Raw genomic sequence first — 14,892 nt, 5'->3', positions numbered from 1 at the left:
ATACTATATTATATCATATTTTATTATACTACATTATATTATACTATATTATATCATATTTTATTATACTACATTATATTATACTATATTATATCATATTTTATTATACTACATTATATTATACTATATTATATCATATTTTATTATACTACATTATATTATACTATATTATATTATATTATATTATATTATATTATGTGGATAAAAGAATTACCTATTTGGGCTAGAGAGCCAGCCACCAGGCTGAAAAGAACAAGAATTTGCATGATTGTACTTGAGTGAATTCTAGATTATTTCTAAAAGGAGAGACAATAAAGCTTATTGCTTTATATAGCTTTCAAAAATTTGCTTATCTGTTCATTTTCCCACACAAATAGTATCGACATTTATTCTTGATTTCAGTAGATTAAAAATAATATTTGCTACTTAAAAATTTTACAACTGATTTTTTTCTTTTAAAATATTTGTTAAAATTACAAGTACTTAAGTTACACAATTAGTGATTTAAAAAAATATATATATCATAAGTGCAGCAATTATCATACGAAGTATTAAAGCTCTCTCAATTTTTAAATCTTTGGGCAGATAAATTGTTGACAAATATTCAATTGCATATGATTTCTAGAAAATCATTTAAGTGTTTGTAGGATTGTAATTTTTAAAAATAAGTAACTTTTTGTAAAAATAGTAAATTTTGAACCAAAGTGTAGGTATAATTTGCATTTGGTATGGAATACACTTAGAATTAACAGAAGAAGTGTTTTTTTCTGGGTGAATTTTATTAAACAAATTTATAAATTTATCACATTTTGCTTAAAAAAATATATAATCGATTTTTAAAATTAATGTACAAACCTGAATAGGTTTATTGCAGTTAAATACCAATATATAGATATATAAACATTTTATAAACGTTAAATCTAAAAGTAAGTTGTAAATGCTTAAGCAATTGAACATGCAAACTTAATTAGGCCTTACTAAAGTTCTATGCATATAATAAATATGTTTTATAATAGCACTTTTAAATGTTAAAATTTTAGAAAATTCTATTGTAATTCTATTGTTTTAAAATAAATAAAATTTATTTAGATTATTTTTATTGAAATTATTTTTGCTATCTTTTATTGCTATATTCTGTTTGTAATTAGTAAAATCAATTTAAAATTTTTCGTATAAAATATGATATTTTTTTTTCAAATGTTTTCTGAAGTTATTGAAAACTAATTGATATATCTTAATTCTTCTCCCTATCTTATTTTATTTGTCCTTTAATACAATGTCACGCGTCTGACATTGATTTCCTTTTAATCTTATCTCCAGATGTTACATTCAAAAATTATTCTCGGGAAGAATTTTTGTGCTATCAGTTAAACTGAAATTAGTTCTTATTTAATGCCAAGATGTCATTTCCTATTCAAGGAACTTATGTACTCAATTTAAGATTGAGTACTTGAGTAAATTTTTGAATACTTGAATATGGAAATCATGTTGACTATAGAGCAGCCAGTGGACAGCTAATGATTTTCGAGAAGTACTAATTTCTAAAATAGTTATTCCTGCTAACTTGCTAGAATGTCGTTTCAGAAATTCAGGAAATTTATTGGAAACTTGAGCACTCGAATGAATATAAAATTAATTAGGGATGATATGGGAATCATTTTAACGATATCCTAACTAACAGAGCTGTCATTTGATCGCAAATAAATTTGGAAAGGCACTAATTCCAAAAATAATAGCTATTATTTCAGCTTACTTGTCTTTTGAGACTTTTCCTAACTTTCCTTTCCTTCAAAAACATTTAAAAAAATTTCTTTGTTTATGAGGCAGGAGACAACAACAAAAAATTGTTTGGGCTAATCTGTTGAAGTTATAAACATAAGCACAGACAGAGAGCAATTTTGTTTGCCGCATGGCATTTACTCAATTGTTGGTCATAATATTTAAAACGAACTGAATTATTTTTTTTATAAAAACAATTTAAAATTAAAACAAAATATATCTTTAAACTTAAGAATAATTTCCTGTATTCAAGACATTCCATGACATTTTTTTTACTCAAACAAGTAATGAAATTAAAAATTAAGAAAAAAAAAGCTATGAGCGATCATATTTTTATAAAAAATTTATATTTTCGCACATTTAACTCAGCATGATATTCTAAATAACTTTTTTGTTCATTCATATGAGAGCCCAACAATCCAAATAATCGTTCAAAAATTTCGATTTCTTTTTTTAAATGTTTTAAATTATTGTTACATATTTCATTTGTAAATTTAAATTTAGAATAATTTTAAGAATAATGTTTTTCTTATTTAGATGGGCTTTTCATTTACGTCACATTAGAGCTGCATAATGGGCTATTATCGACGGCCTGGAAAACATCCCTGTGGATAATCCGCGGACATGCCATAACAATTTTGATCCTCTGCAGAGGAGATGGCTTCGTCACTTTGGTAACCCGACGACCTGCAAGCGAAGTCAAGCACTTTACGGTAGAACAGTTTAACGAGGACCGATACCGCACTCCCTCGGTCCCCATGCAGGCTGGTCACCCACCCGCTTACTGATGGCAGTCAGCCATGCCTGACTTCGGTGCTCTACTGGGAACCGTGTCTTTAAGATCAGTCCATTACGGGACTTTTCTTATTTAGAATTTTTTTTAAATGAATGTAAACGTGCATGATCGTATTATTCGATAATTTACAGTTATTAACTGAAAGAAACTGATACAGAATTTATCATTTAAAGTGATAACTTTTTCTTTCTTTTTTTTCCAAAACACTCTTTTACAAAAATTTGGACTCGAACTTAAGAAATAATGAAATACAAAATAAATAAATGCCAAATTAAATTAGAATTAGTACATGGAGAAATAAATTCTGATAAAATTGCTGTATTGTAATGATATTTATTATAAAAGAAAACATAATTCTGGGAATAAAACCAAAATATATGGTATTTAAACCATTCATTTCGTAGATTATTCCGTCCGCTTTACCGGAAATTCAGATTTTCAAAATTATAGTTTTTGTTACAACACATTTAGTAAAAAATACAAAACTAAAAAGTAAATTGAACTAAATAAATGATTTTTATGGTAAGCCTGGTTGTTTTTTACAGAAGCACTTTGGTAATAATTTTAATAAAATTAACAGGAAATTTTTTGTTTTTCAATGCATGAAAAAATTTGACAAATGTAGTAAAATTTGGTAATTTTATCATGATACCTTAGAAGCATGTCATAGAGACCATATATTCGGTTTTATTTACTTCACTGTTTCTCATTTTGTAAACCCAAATTTCGCAAACCCAAATTTTCGGTAAACTGTTACACATGAACGGAATAATTTCCAAATGAGTAGTTAAAATACCGTATATTTTTGTTTTTATTTACCCGAATTATGGGGCATTTTTGCCAGAAATTTCATCCCCATACTGTACGGTAATTTTACCAGAATTTATCTTCTCCGTGTATATAGCGAGTTTTTCGAAAAGAGCAAATAAGCGAACGTTTTTTTTTAATCTCAGAAAACACTTTCTGGAGTTATGTTTATTAATTTTCAAATAAAATTCTATTTCTTTTTCAGCAGAATCATTACTTTTCGGATGGGTAATAAATCCAACCATGGCTAATCCTCATCTATTATCAAACGGAATGAACTCTCTTGAGAACGGTTGCTTCAGACATACCTCAGACAGTCTGACATTTGCAAGTGGCCCTTGATTCATTAAGACACGAGTTCTCTACTTAATAAATAGGCGTGTAGGCCTACTTATTTTTATCTTTGGTAATGAGTTTTTTTTTTTTCCTTTTTTTAAATCAAAAAACATTAATATCGCCGATTATATACAGAATTAATGCTTTTTCTCTGTCTGATTTATTTGATTTAAGTGGTAAAAAAATCTTTACTTTCGATATTTTTTTAATACAATTTGCATGTAAGGCTAAAATCCAATCTCTAACTGTTTTCGCGGTTCAGGTTGTTTTTTGCATGTAAGTTATGGTAAAAAATATTGTGAAAGGAGCAAAGAGAAAGATTTTCGCCATTATTTTTCAATTATATATATATAAGATNTATATATATATATAAGGGGCTGCAAAGACAAATCTTAAACTCTTGCAGAGTGTTTATAACAAAACCCTCCGCTTCAGGAACAAAAATATCCGTAATGACATCTGTACGCCTAATCTTCTTGACTTATACAAAAATAGATCTCTTAAGTATTTTCTTAAGAGCACTGGACACTCCAATCCCCTTATTTGGTCTTTCTCTAACTACGACCCAGATGACCCTAAGTGCGGGAGACAGCCTAAGGCCATTCTCCATTACTATAAAAATCGTCAAGACATCGTTTGAGTCGTATTACTGATTTTTCTGTCCCCCTGACTGGCTCCTCTATCATCATTGCCCTTTTCCACCTTCTTGGGTAGGCCCAATTCTTCGCGGCTCATTCTGATTCAATTTACTAATACTTCTGATTCAATCACTAACTGCTTTTTGTCAGTAATTATAAATAAAAAAATAAATAATAATTAATAATAAATAACTATTTTTTTTAAAGAACTGATGACTATATTTGTTTGTTTATGTTTTTACCTGACTGTGTTATCCCTGATTGCGACATTATGTCACAACATATTTCATATACTAATGAATAGAAATTGTATTTTTGTAGTGGTTGGCACACTACAAAGATAATAGTTAAATTATGAAGAAAAAAAACTTAGCGATAATTATAATAAAAGATCAGTGATACCCCTTAATATGTAATTAAAAAAATACATGTTAAGTGGTGGTACGGAACGCATTAATAAATTTTTTTTAAATAATTCACCTTAATGTTTAGACAATAGCTTAGTTTAATTAAAACAAGTTCAAGTACACACCTTTGCAAACTTGTTCGCAGTTGTCCTGTGAGGAGAAGTTGTTGTCATTTCCTCTACAACCTCCATAAATGAACTTTTCACATTCTCCGGTCTGCTTGTTGTAGTAGTATCTAGGGAAGTATCCTCGGCAAGGTCCAGTCTTTTTCTCTTGCTCGCACAACTCAACCTTGGGGGCTACCAAAGCTGAAGTAAAAGAAAAACCTATCATGTCAATCTAAACAACTGTTTTTTAGAAAGTTTTGCATTACAAACAGGAAACTGTAAGAATTTGATAGAAAATGTGAAGTCGATAAAATGATTGGTCATTTAACCTTTTCTAAACAGTGTTTTCTGAAGTTCTTACGCCAATTAAAAAAATTTTTTAAAGTTAAAAGTGGAAGTTAAAGCTATATATTTCAGACTGTATATACAATCATGCCGTAAAGAATTATCTGAGCTTTAAAACAAACAAATAACTTAAACATTTTAAAACTTTTAACTTAAATGTTTTTTAATTACTAAACTTTCTTAAAAAATAAACAATTTGGCTAGATTTTACCCTCTAGATCGAAATCTATGAATAATTCTTCATTTGTTCAAAATAAGAGCTCATTATACAGAGTGAAAGTAATTTTAAATATTAAAAACTTAGATCAAAAGCACTCTTCATATTCACAAAAATTGTGGTTTCCCTTCTTATTTACGTTTTGCGCCATATTCATTAATAGCATAGAGGGTGCAAGTGAAAAATATGCAAAATTTTACCTAACAGTCATGAATAACTGTTGAAACATAAATCAATGATAAAAATAGTATATTTTTCTCAAAAATGCGCTGTTTCATGCAACAACAGATAGTTCGAAAAATTTCCTTAATAATGCAATACAGAAAGCTTTTTTATTACATTGTCTTTATTTGCAACAAATGCAGAGTATGAGGTATTGCATAGCTTATACTTTGCATTTGGTGTTTGGTTTATATACCAATTCAAATCCGATTTTTTTTAACTAACTTTTCACAATTTTTTGCTTGTCCTATAACAAAACCTGAAAAGCAGATTTTTTTTTTGTCTTATTAAATTAAATTTTTTATCAAACTCAACTTTTTCTTTTAATTATTTTACATGTGTTTAAGAATAAATATCAATATAAAAATCGTTTATTATTTATTTTTAACTTTCTCTTAACTAATATTTTAAAAAGTCGTTTAATTTATTATTTTTAAAGAAATAAAACTTAAATATAATCGAAAAGTTTTTTAAAAAATATTTTAGGATGTATTATATGTAATTTATAATGCATCATTATGATAATTAAAAAATCCAAAGTAATTATTTTCAGCAGCAAGTTCGTTTTAATTACATTCCTTATTACTCCATGTACTTTCTTTTTTTTCACTTCAAAAACATTACAAAATAGGTATTTATTCAAATACTCAGGTAATATATATTTTTTCTACAATAAAAGCTTAGAATAAAACATAAACACTGTCAAAACTTTCTTTCTTGCATTTTCTCTTGATGAAAGAGAAACTATTCCCTTTCCGAATTTTATGCCCACAATAAGACTAGAAGTAACAATCATTTTGTATCCAAGAGAAAAACTTTCTTAAACAAATTATAACATTGACGACACATAATTACGGCCTAGATAGCAGGCAATCGTTGCATTTTCATTTTTCTTCAGTTGGTAGAAAAGTTAACTATTTTATCCTTCTTTTTAAATTTAGTAGAAATATTAGTATGCCAAACTGATTTCCTTAAAGACTGAATAAAAGCATGTAAGAACCTTCACAAAAAATCTCATTTCTTAGCTTTTATAAACAGGTACTGTAAACCTGTACATAAAAGATAATAAATGAGGCCTAGTTTTTGCCTTCTTTTTATCATTCTAGCTTTGCCCAAGCTCTCAATTGCAGCATTTTGATTGTGTTGAAAACTTAATGATCAGACTAACCTTCACTTTTAAATTGTTAAAAAATTATATAAAAACTTGCGCAATTAAACCTTGTTTTAATTATGGTTATAAGACCTAAAATAAACCTTGAGAAGGGAATTTATCCTCGGTTTGAGAACGCTTTTCTTTCTTGATTTGCAAACGAGGATTAATCTTCGATTTCAGAGGGTTTTTCAACCCTTGTTTAGAGAAAGCACATTCAATCTCCATATAAAAAGGTTGTTTATGCAGGCTTTCTGCGAAGCTCATAGCGCGATAACTGGCATAGTTAAATTTAACATTGTTTAAAGCTTCCGTGGTTTATTTGCTAGTCATTTACAAACCTTATTGGACATTGTAATGAACGGTGTTGATGACATTAAAATTAACCTTACATTGCTATCTGGGAGAATAATAAAATAACTATGATGTCATTGCGTCCACATTTGTTGTTGCATTCATCTTCAGTGGCGAAGTTGTTTCGGTTTCCTCCACAACCACCGTAGATGAACTTCTTGCACATACCCTCTTCTTGGTCGTAATAATAACGGGGGATGTAAGCAGAACAGAAACCGGGGTCAGCCTTCTTGTCACAATCTGGGCGATCTAAGGCTCTTTGAACTGAGATAGAAAATGTAAAATAAGTCGTTAATATAAAACAGTGCACTTTTAAAAAAATTTCATGATCAAACTACGGATAAAAACTACTAACACCCTGACTGACTCATCGGTAAAATGTATTTTACCATAAAATTTATTTTTATCCTAAAATTTTATACCCTATACTTTACAGTAACATTTATTTAATTACAGTGATTTTGCAATAAATGTTACGGTAAAAATTACAGCATATCAATTTTTTTTCCTTGAAATTTTAAGGAGAAAATTATTACAAAAAGTACCGGCAGCCTGAGTTCTGGTGCTTTTTGTCATAATTCAGGGTGCGTAGCGTTTTAAAAAAGTGCTTAAAGGTTCTTATTTTCGTTTTTTAAAGGTACTTATTTTACCCTTTTTCAAAATGAGATTTTCCCCTTACTATGTTGATTTTAGCTACGAATTCTGCAAAAAGACACAGTTCACATTATTCTATTCAATGTTTTCACAATTAATTTAACCCCAATCTATTTCGGCGTCCCTAGCGTATGAAAACGCCATTCATTTTACATGATTTTTGATAATTGTCTAAAACAATGCCAAAAGATTTTTTTTTTTTTTGACATGACGGGTAAAACCATCAATTATCAAAAACTTTCCAACCCTGTCTAACTATGATATTTTTTTAGAGTGCTTAAAAATATTTTTCGAGTTCTTAAAAGGTGCTTATTTTTTGTTGAATAACTTGGCTACGCACCCTGTAATTGGATCAGGAATTTTTTACAGTGTAGTATCGCCTTACACATAAATAAAATTGTTAATCTTTAATTAAAAAATTGGAACTTCATTGCTTTTCATTCATTAAAGCCATTTGTTGTAGAGCTTTTATGAATACTAAGTTTGCTATAAAATTTATTCAAAATATTAGGTTCTAGGTAATTAAAATGTAACTATTAAGAAATTCAGCAAATATTCAGCATATGATAAGCCATATTTCAAATCAATCGGAACTAGCGTTATCAGCGGAAAAAAACACCTCGATTTCATAGAGGTAAAAAGATGTTCTGTATGGCTTCGTTAAGTTTGTGACAAGTATCATTTTAAATATTTAGACAAGTTGAGCATTATATTTAGTCAATCCATAATTAATCATAAAACATTGTTTGGATAGTTATTTCCAAACAATGTTATGATAAGTTATTTTCCAGAATTTTTCAAAAAAAAAAATTTTTTTTCCAAAAAAAAAAAAACTCTTACTTCCTAAGCTAAAATTATTTAGAAAACTTTTTTTGAATCAGTATGGTAATATATGTATTAAAGAAAATACACAGTCCAGTCACAATAATGTAACCACCTGTCAAAAGCCAGAATAACCACCTTTGGCAGAGCGAACCGCTGTGAGACGTGCAGGAAGAGAGTCAATTAGGTTTACTCTTGGGAGCCCCTTGGTTCATCTGGGCTGTCAATTGCTCAACAGTTGCACGTCTATTCGTCCAAACCCATCTCCGTAGCCTTCGTTCGCCTCTGTCATCTATAGTCCGTGGTGCACCACATGTGCCACGCCGCTGATTTTGAATAGTGCCATTCTGCCATGCACGGTATACTTATACCACGGCGGCGGGCGACCAGTTCACAAAATTAGCCATTTCCGAAATGCTTCCACCCTTATCCCGAAAGCCAATAATCATGGCTTTCATGGATAAATCGCTACGTTTCTGCATTATGTCAACAATTGAAGTGCTCTCCGATGCCCTAGGACATCCTTTATATACACTCCACTGTAATGTGCTGCCACCTGCTTTCTGTGATTGGTTATTTCGCGTTGACGTAGAAAGTAGGTGGTGGTCAAATTAATGTGACTAGACTGTGTATAACAATCTAATTCTAATTATTTTCAAAAATCTAACTCATAATAATGAATTTATCAATACGTCTTTAATCCATACGAGATGATCCTCTCTTATATTGGCATTAAAAAAATTTTGTTGTTGATGATAAAATGAAAAGTTACCTAGACAAGTATTTTCGCACTCTTCAAGAGTAATGAAGTTGTTTCCGTTGCCACCGCATCCACCGTAGATGAATTCTTTGCATTGACCAGTTCTCCTGTCGAAAGCATATCGATGGAATAAACCATAGCACGGACCTCTTTCAGCGGTCAAGAAGCATACACCCAAATTGGTTGAGGCTAGAGCAATAGAATTAGCATGCTATTTCAAAAAGGCTTGTTTATTTTAAGTAAATGTATAAATTGTATAATAAAAAATACATATTATTATGCTAAGTTATTCTATTGTTAGCGTTCATTTTTCGTTACATAAATTTGGGCAATTACTACTTTAGAAATTTCAATTCTTGCATAAATATAACACAGATTTTATTTAAAAGACACAGGATGATACAAGAATAGGTAAAAGGATCAACACCATAAGCAAATCAATACTGTTAGAATTTTCATCCTGAAATTACGTTGAAATAACCAGCAGCAGTTTGTCTGTCCTGTTAGCCATAAAATTTATAGTTAAGAGCATTTTTTACCTTTACAGTTTTGAAATTGTTTGCAATTGGTTCGGTTAAAAATCCTTGAATGCAAAACTATAAGGTTTTGTAACCATTTACAGCAAGCACTGTTTCTAAACAATAAGTTTAAAACTTAAACAGACATTAGAGATCTATAGTGGCTGCGTCATTTATGCGAGAATGATAGTTTCGCATTCTAATAATCCAGGGTCAAAGATTGAAAAATGCAGGACAGTGGAACATCTATACGCATTGAACAAATTGAGGAAATATTGTGGTGTCTATGCTGAGATTCGAACCCTTGTTCTGTCGGTCATGAGATTGACCGATTAGCCCTCTCAGCTACAGTATGTGTCCAACAGCACAGAACAAAATAGATTTATAATGTTTACCTAGTTGGTGCAGATAGAATTCCGGTTGATAAACCGTATTAAGTAAAAACAATAAGCATTTTTTTTTCTTTAGCTCAACAGTGTTAATATCTTCTTTTTTATGGTTGTTTGATTGTTCTGGTTAAATAGGGTGAAATAAAAATGAAATAAATTGCTATTTAACCATTTTTACCTAGAAATTTCTAACAGTTTATGACCCTTAAATATAGAAATCAGTTATTCTACTGCTGATCTAGCTAATAAGCAGAATAATTAAATGGATCTGTTAAAGTACCAATTTTCTTTTATTTCTGCGAACTGCCAATCTGCGAACTACCTAGATAGTTTATACATTACCTACTATCCTCTCGTTAAGGTGAAAATAATATCTTTATTGGAATAACAGCAACGTTTCTGAATGAGTAAATTAACAAGATGTATTCATTTATTTTTCATTACTTAAATAATAAATTAACTACAATTGAACCCATTAAATGAAAGTATGAATTACCAATTACCTCAAAAACTACAATACAAGCAATAAAACGGTTTAAAATATTATTACAATTGAGGAACTTAACATATTGTAATATATTTGTTTTCAATGTCTAAGGAATAAAGTTATTGAGAACAATAAAACAACCAAAAAATTAGTTGACAAAATGAGATAAGCAAACTTTTGAGCTTAGCGATTTAGAAACCGCTAATGCTTGAATTACCTAACAAACAACGAAAAACTCTCGATTCCGCACTTTACTGGATTAGCATGGTTAAACTGCATATTAGATGTGCATTTATAACATTTTCCGAACTTTAGCAGTAACATAAACACTATAATATTTCATTCAATCATATTCAATAAAATAGTGTCATCGTCTCCCTCTTGAAAAGTGCAAAACATCACTTACGAAGTCCTTAAGGGGCTATAAGTATAGAACCAAAAGTGACTTCTAGAAGCGTAGAACTACAAGTGACATCTAGAACTGAACTATATTTAAATTATTTTTATAGAAAACTTTTGAAGCTAAACATGAGCATGCAGTTAATGACATAGTACATATCAATGAAAACATTCACTAATGTTAACATGATAACTTCAATTTTCATTCAAGTGCTCTGATAGTTTAATATATCTTTATGTAGTTTTCTTTAAATGAAATATTTCCTTTTTTAAATAATTTTTACAAAATGGCAGCATATTGCGAAAAAATGACATAAGTGTCAAAACTAGTGATTCAATTAATTGAAAGTAGAAACTACAGCTTCAAAAATATACCTTATCTGAGACAAATATTGGAATGGTTACAATATTCGCATTTTTAAAATTTTAAACATTTCAGAAGAAAACTTATGAAGTCATATAACATGCGACGATGAAAGAGGTCATAACTTATATTTATCGATATTAAAATATATCAATAAATATGACATTAAACCAAGAGCTAATCGCATAATGGTAGACGAAAGTTGCGTTAACCCGAAGCTGACATCACTGAAATGGTAAACGAAAACTCAAAACTCCAAAACTCAAAACTATCTCCAAACCATGGGCTTCCGATTCTACACCTTAATCATAAAAACATTGATCATCGTTTTAATAAACACCGTTTTAAGTTTGTATAAGTTTGTTCTGCATATACATTGTTAAAATTTTAATTTATTCGATTGAAGACTGAAACAGTTATTTTGCCACCCAGTGTAATAATAATCATTTTGAATAAAACACCATTTTAAGTAAGTTCAAGATAATACCTTGTCATACGTAGTTAAAATATAAAGTAATTTGGTTGAAAACAAAAAACCTTTTCTTGCAGAATGTATGTAAAACATTGTTTTAAGGAAAACTATTCTAAGTTCGCAAGTTAAGTGTGTATGATCGTAAGTATGTATGATCAGAAACAGTAAAATTTAGAAAATTTATCAATACTCGAGATATATTTTAAAAATTATTAGCAGTCAAATTTAAAAAGAAAAATTACCAGAACAAGTTTGTAAGCATTCCTCTTCAGTGTCGTATCGGTTACCATTACCTCCGCATCCTCCATAAACGAATCGTTTGCAACTGCCAGATTTGCTTTCGTAATACCAAGAAGGAAAGTAAGCATCACACACGTCAGTTTCAGGTTCCCCACTGCATGACTTTTCAATGGCTAATTTATGAGATATTAATAATATGAATAAAATAAAATTCTTTTCAACAATAAAATTGTATTAGGACATTTTTATTAAAAAAGTCACTAAATATAAATAAATAATTTTCTTCTATTAGAATCTTAACATAATTCGTGCTAGATGCTGTAAGAACTTATTACAACCGTATCAATATAAGGTAGCAATCTTTGTACATTTACACAATACAAGCAATACTAGAAGTACCCATTTGGGTTGCGGTGGGTTCAAACAGAGTTCCGAAAAGTGCAAGACCGGACTTGGACTCTTTAGCGGAAAGGAGCCATCATACTCATTAAATTTTCTTATGCCTTTTTACAACTTCCAAAGTAAACAAATATGTAAAAATCCGCTTTCTTCAATTATTAAGAATAAAAAATCTTCATGAAAGTTTTAAATGTTAAATAAAAATTTTGCAACATTATATTAGTAATTTAGTAATCTCAATAAATTATTTACTTTGACTTCCCCTTCGCAAATTTTGGCCTTATATCATCTAAAATTTTCGCCTTAATCTGTCAGATTAAATATCGAACTTTTACGGTTCCAGGTACGAAGCCCTTCGAGGGTATGGACCTCAAAATACGAACCCGAATAGAAAAGGTCTTCTGTAAAAATAAGGTTCGATAAAAACAACAATGAAAATTTGTATAATAAAATTGTAAAATATTATATAACATTTAATTTCTCAAAATTTCATATAAACAACAATTCACGTCAAAATTGAAGAAAATCCCGTACCAGTGCAAGTTTGTAAGCATTCCTGCTCAGTGGCGTATCTGTTACCGTTACCTCCGCATCCTCCATAAATGAATCGTTTGCAGATGCCAGATTTGGTATCGAAATACCAAGATGGGAAGTGACCTTTGCACACACCAGGTTCAGCTTCACCACTGCATGATTTTTCAACGGCTAAATATTAAGATATTTTTAATGAGAATAAAATATTTCGATCTGATTATTTAAAAAATGCTGCAAAGTTTTAAATAATGTCTTGTGGATTTATTTGATCTACTCATAAATTGCATGAGAAAATTTCACGAGACATAACAGATTTCTAGCTTAACAGATTACTACTTTTTTTGATTAAAAAGGACTTTTTATTTTTATATTACATTTTGATTACATTTTAATATTGTATTTCTTTTCTTTTTTTAAGTAATTTTACTACTCGACAGAATTTTTATTTCGGAAGGTGGCTTATTTTAAAATGGGAATTTGCAATAAATAAAAATTGAACTCTAGGCTTAAATTATTAAAAGAGCTTTAAAACGCATTTTAAATATAAAAAGCTAATAAAAATACCTAACAACCAGTGTTTATAAAAAAATAATTGCTTCAAGTGCTATTAGATCTTTGCAGATATAAATCCATCGAAAATTTTTCGAACACAATTTACAAAACTTTTAACAATTTCATGCAAATTTCTTATGTTCACCTGTTTGCATGAGCTTTTAACTCTTCAATAGTTTCACAAAGGCAATTCACAATATATTCAGCAACTTCAAAAAAATAGGCTCAATTTAATTGTTAAGCAATAACATGTTTTCGGAACAAATTTAAAAGATTTTTAATAGTCCTACCTGAAAATTACTTTAGTTTGATTATCTCATTAAATATACAAAATTAATTAACTTCGTTCGATATTTTGCCACAAACATTTGTTCTACTTAACAACAAAACTCGATTTGTAAACATGTCTATCCAACTCGTATTTAACAATATTGTACTAGTGGTCTTTATAAAACTTTAGTAAAACCAATAATTATGTATAGAAGCGAATTCTGAACAAAGATGAAGAAAATATGTTATTAATATTCGAACGAAAAATAATTATTAAAAATAGTTAGTGCAATCAAAGAAAATTATGTCCAGAGGATCCGTTATAGTAACAAATTTTACACCTAATTCAACGAACCAAATATTGTGAGAACTATAAAGGTATAATATTGTGAAAATATATCAATTAAGATGGCATGGATTTATCTACAAATACAATTAAAGTCCAACAATAAAGGGACATTTTAAAACTGTGAAGAAAAAAGGAGGAAAGATAGACTAAACCCAAGATGACGTGATACAGTTGAGAAAACGTTGCATGAAATTGGGTTTAACCATTAAAGAAATGTGGCGATTGATAATTTCCGATGGACGAGACAGCCTTGTTCTGCAGCAGGCTGTAGAGCTGAAGAAGAAGAAGAAGTACTGGTGTTAAAGTAAAACGAAGTTAAACATTTAGATTTTGTGCAAGTAAACGGCTACATAGACTATATTCCAAGATATAAAACTATTTTTCATACAATCATAGCATTATGACTATTATCTTTATTCTCATATTTATGAACTCATTAAAGCTTATATTTATGAACTCACTAAAACTCATATTTATGAACTCATTAAAACTCATATTTATGAACTCCTTAAGTTAAATATTGGG

The 14,892-nt window shown here is 29.3% G+C and overlaps 2 protein-coding genes across 2 annotated transcripts in view; both read right to left on the bottom strand.

Moving 5' to 3' along the window:
- The window catches only part of LOC107440509 (papilin), a 29,933-nt gene extending 29,606 nt beyond the window's left edge, over nt 1-327 (bottom strand). The window contains exon 1 of the mRNA XM_071179088.1: nt 215-327. Coding sequence (XP_071035189.1) covers nt 215-266 — 52 coding nt within the window. The 5' untranslated portion in view covers nt 267-327. The remainder of the gene's footprint in view (nt 1-214) is intronic.
- Nucleotides 328-5,106: 4,779 nt separating this feature from the next.
- On the bottom strand, nt 5,107-14,838 carry LOC122269315 (carboxypeptidase inhibitor SmCI-like). The gene is made up of 5 exons (XM_071179087.1): nt 14,829-14,838; nt 13,197-13,367; nt 12,266-12,436; nt 9,407-9,583; nt 5,107-7,422 (listed from the first exon to the last, which is right to left on the bottom strand). Exons 1-5 carry the CDS (start codon nt 14,836-14,838, stop codon nt 7,193-7,195), a joined length of 759 nt encoding a protein of 252 aa, XP_071035188.1. The 3' UTR covers nt 5,107-7,192.
- Between the last annotated feature and the right edge of the window lie 54 nt (nt 14,839-14,892).

Source organism: Parasteatoda tepidariorum, chromosome 3, assembly GCF_043381705.1.
Source record: "Parasteatoda tepidariorum isolate YZ-2023 chromosome 3, CAS_Ptep_4.0, whole genome shotgun sequence".
NCBI lineage: Eukaryota > Metazoa > Arthropoda > Arachnida > Araneae > Theridiidae > Parasteatoda > Parasteatoda tepidariorum.
Note: the sequence above shows the minus strand (reverse complement) of the source record. Positions and strands in the feature narration are given on the sequence as shown.

What these genes read in the sequence shown, in the direction of transcription:
- LOC122269315 (XM_071179087.1), bottom strand. An exon ending in ATGCTTACAAACTTGCACTG is followed by an intron (nt 12,437 to 13,196) that starts GTACGGGATTTT and finishes CTCATAAATTAG; the next exon opens with CCATTGAAAAGTCATGCAGT. An exon ending in ATGCTTACAAACTTGTTCTG is followed by an intron (nt 9,584 to 12,265) that starts GTAATTTTTCTT and finishes CTATTGCTCTAG; the next exon opens with CCTCAACCAATTTGGGTGTA.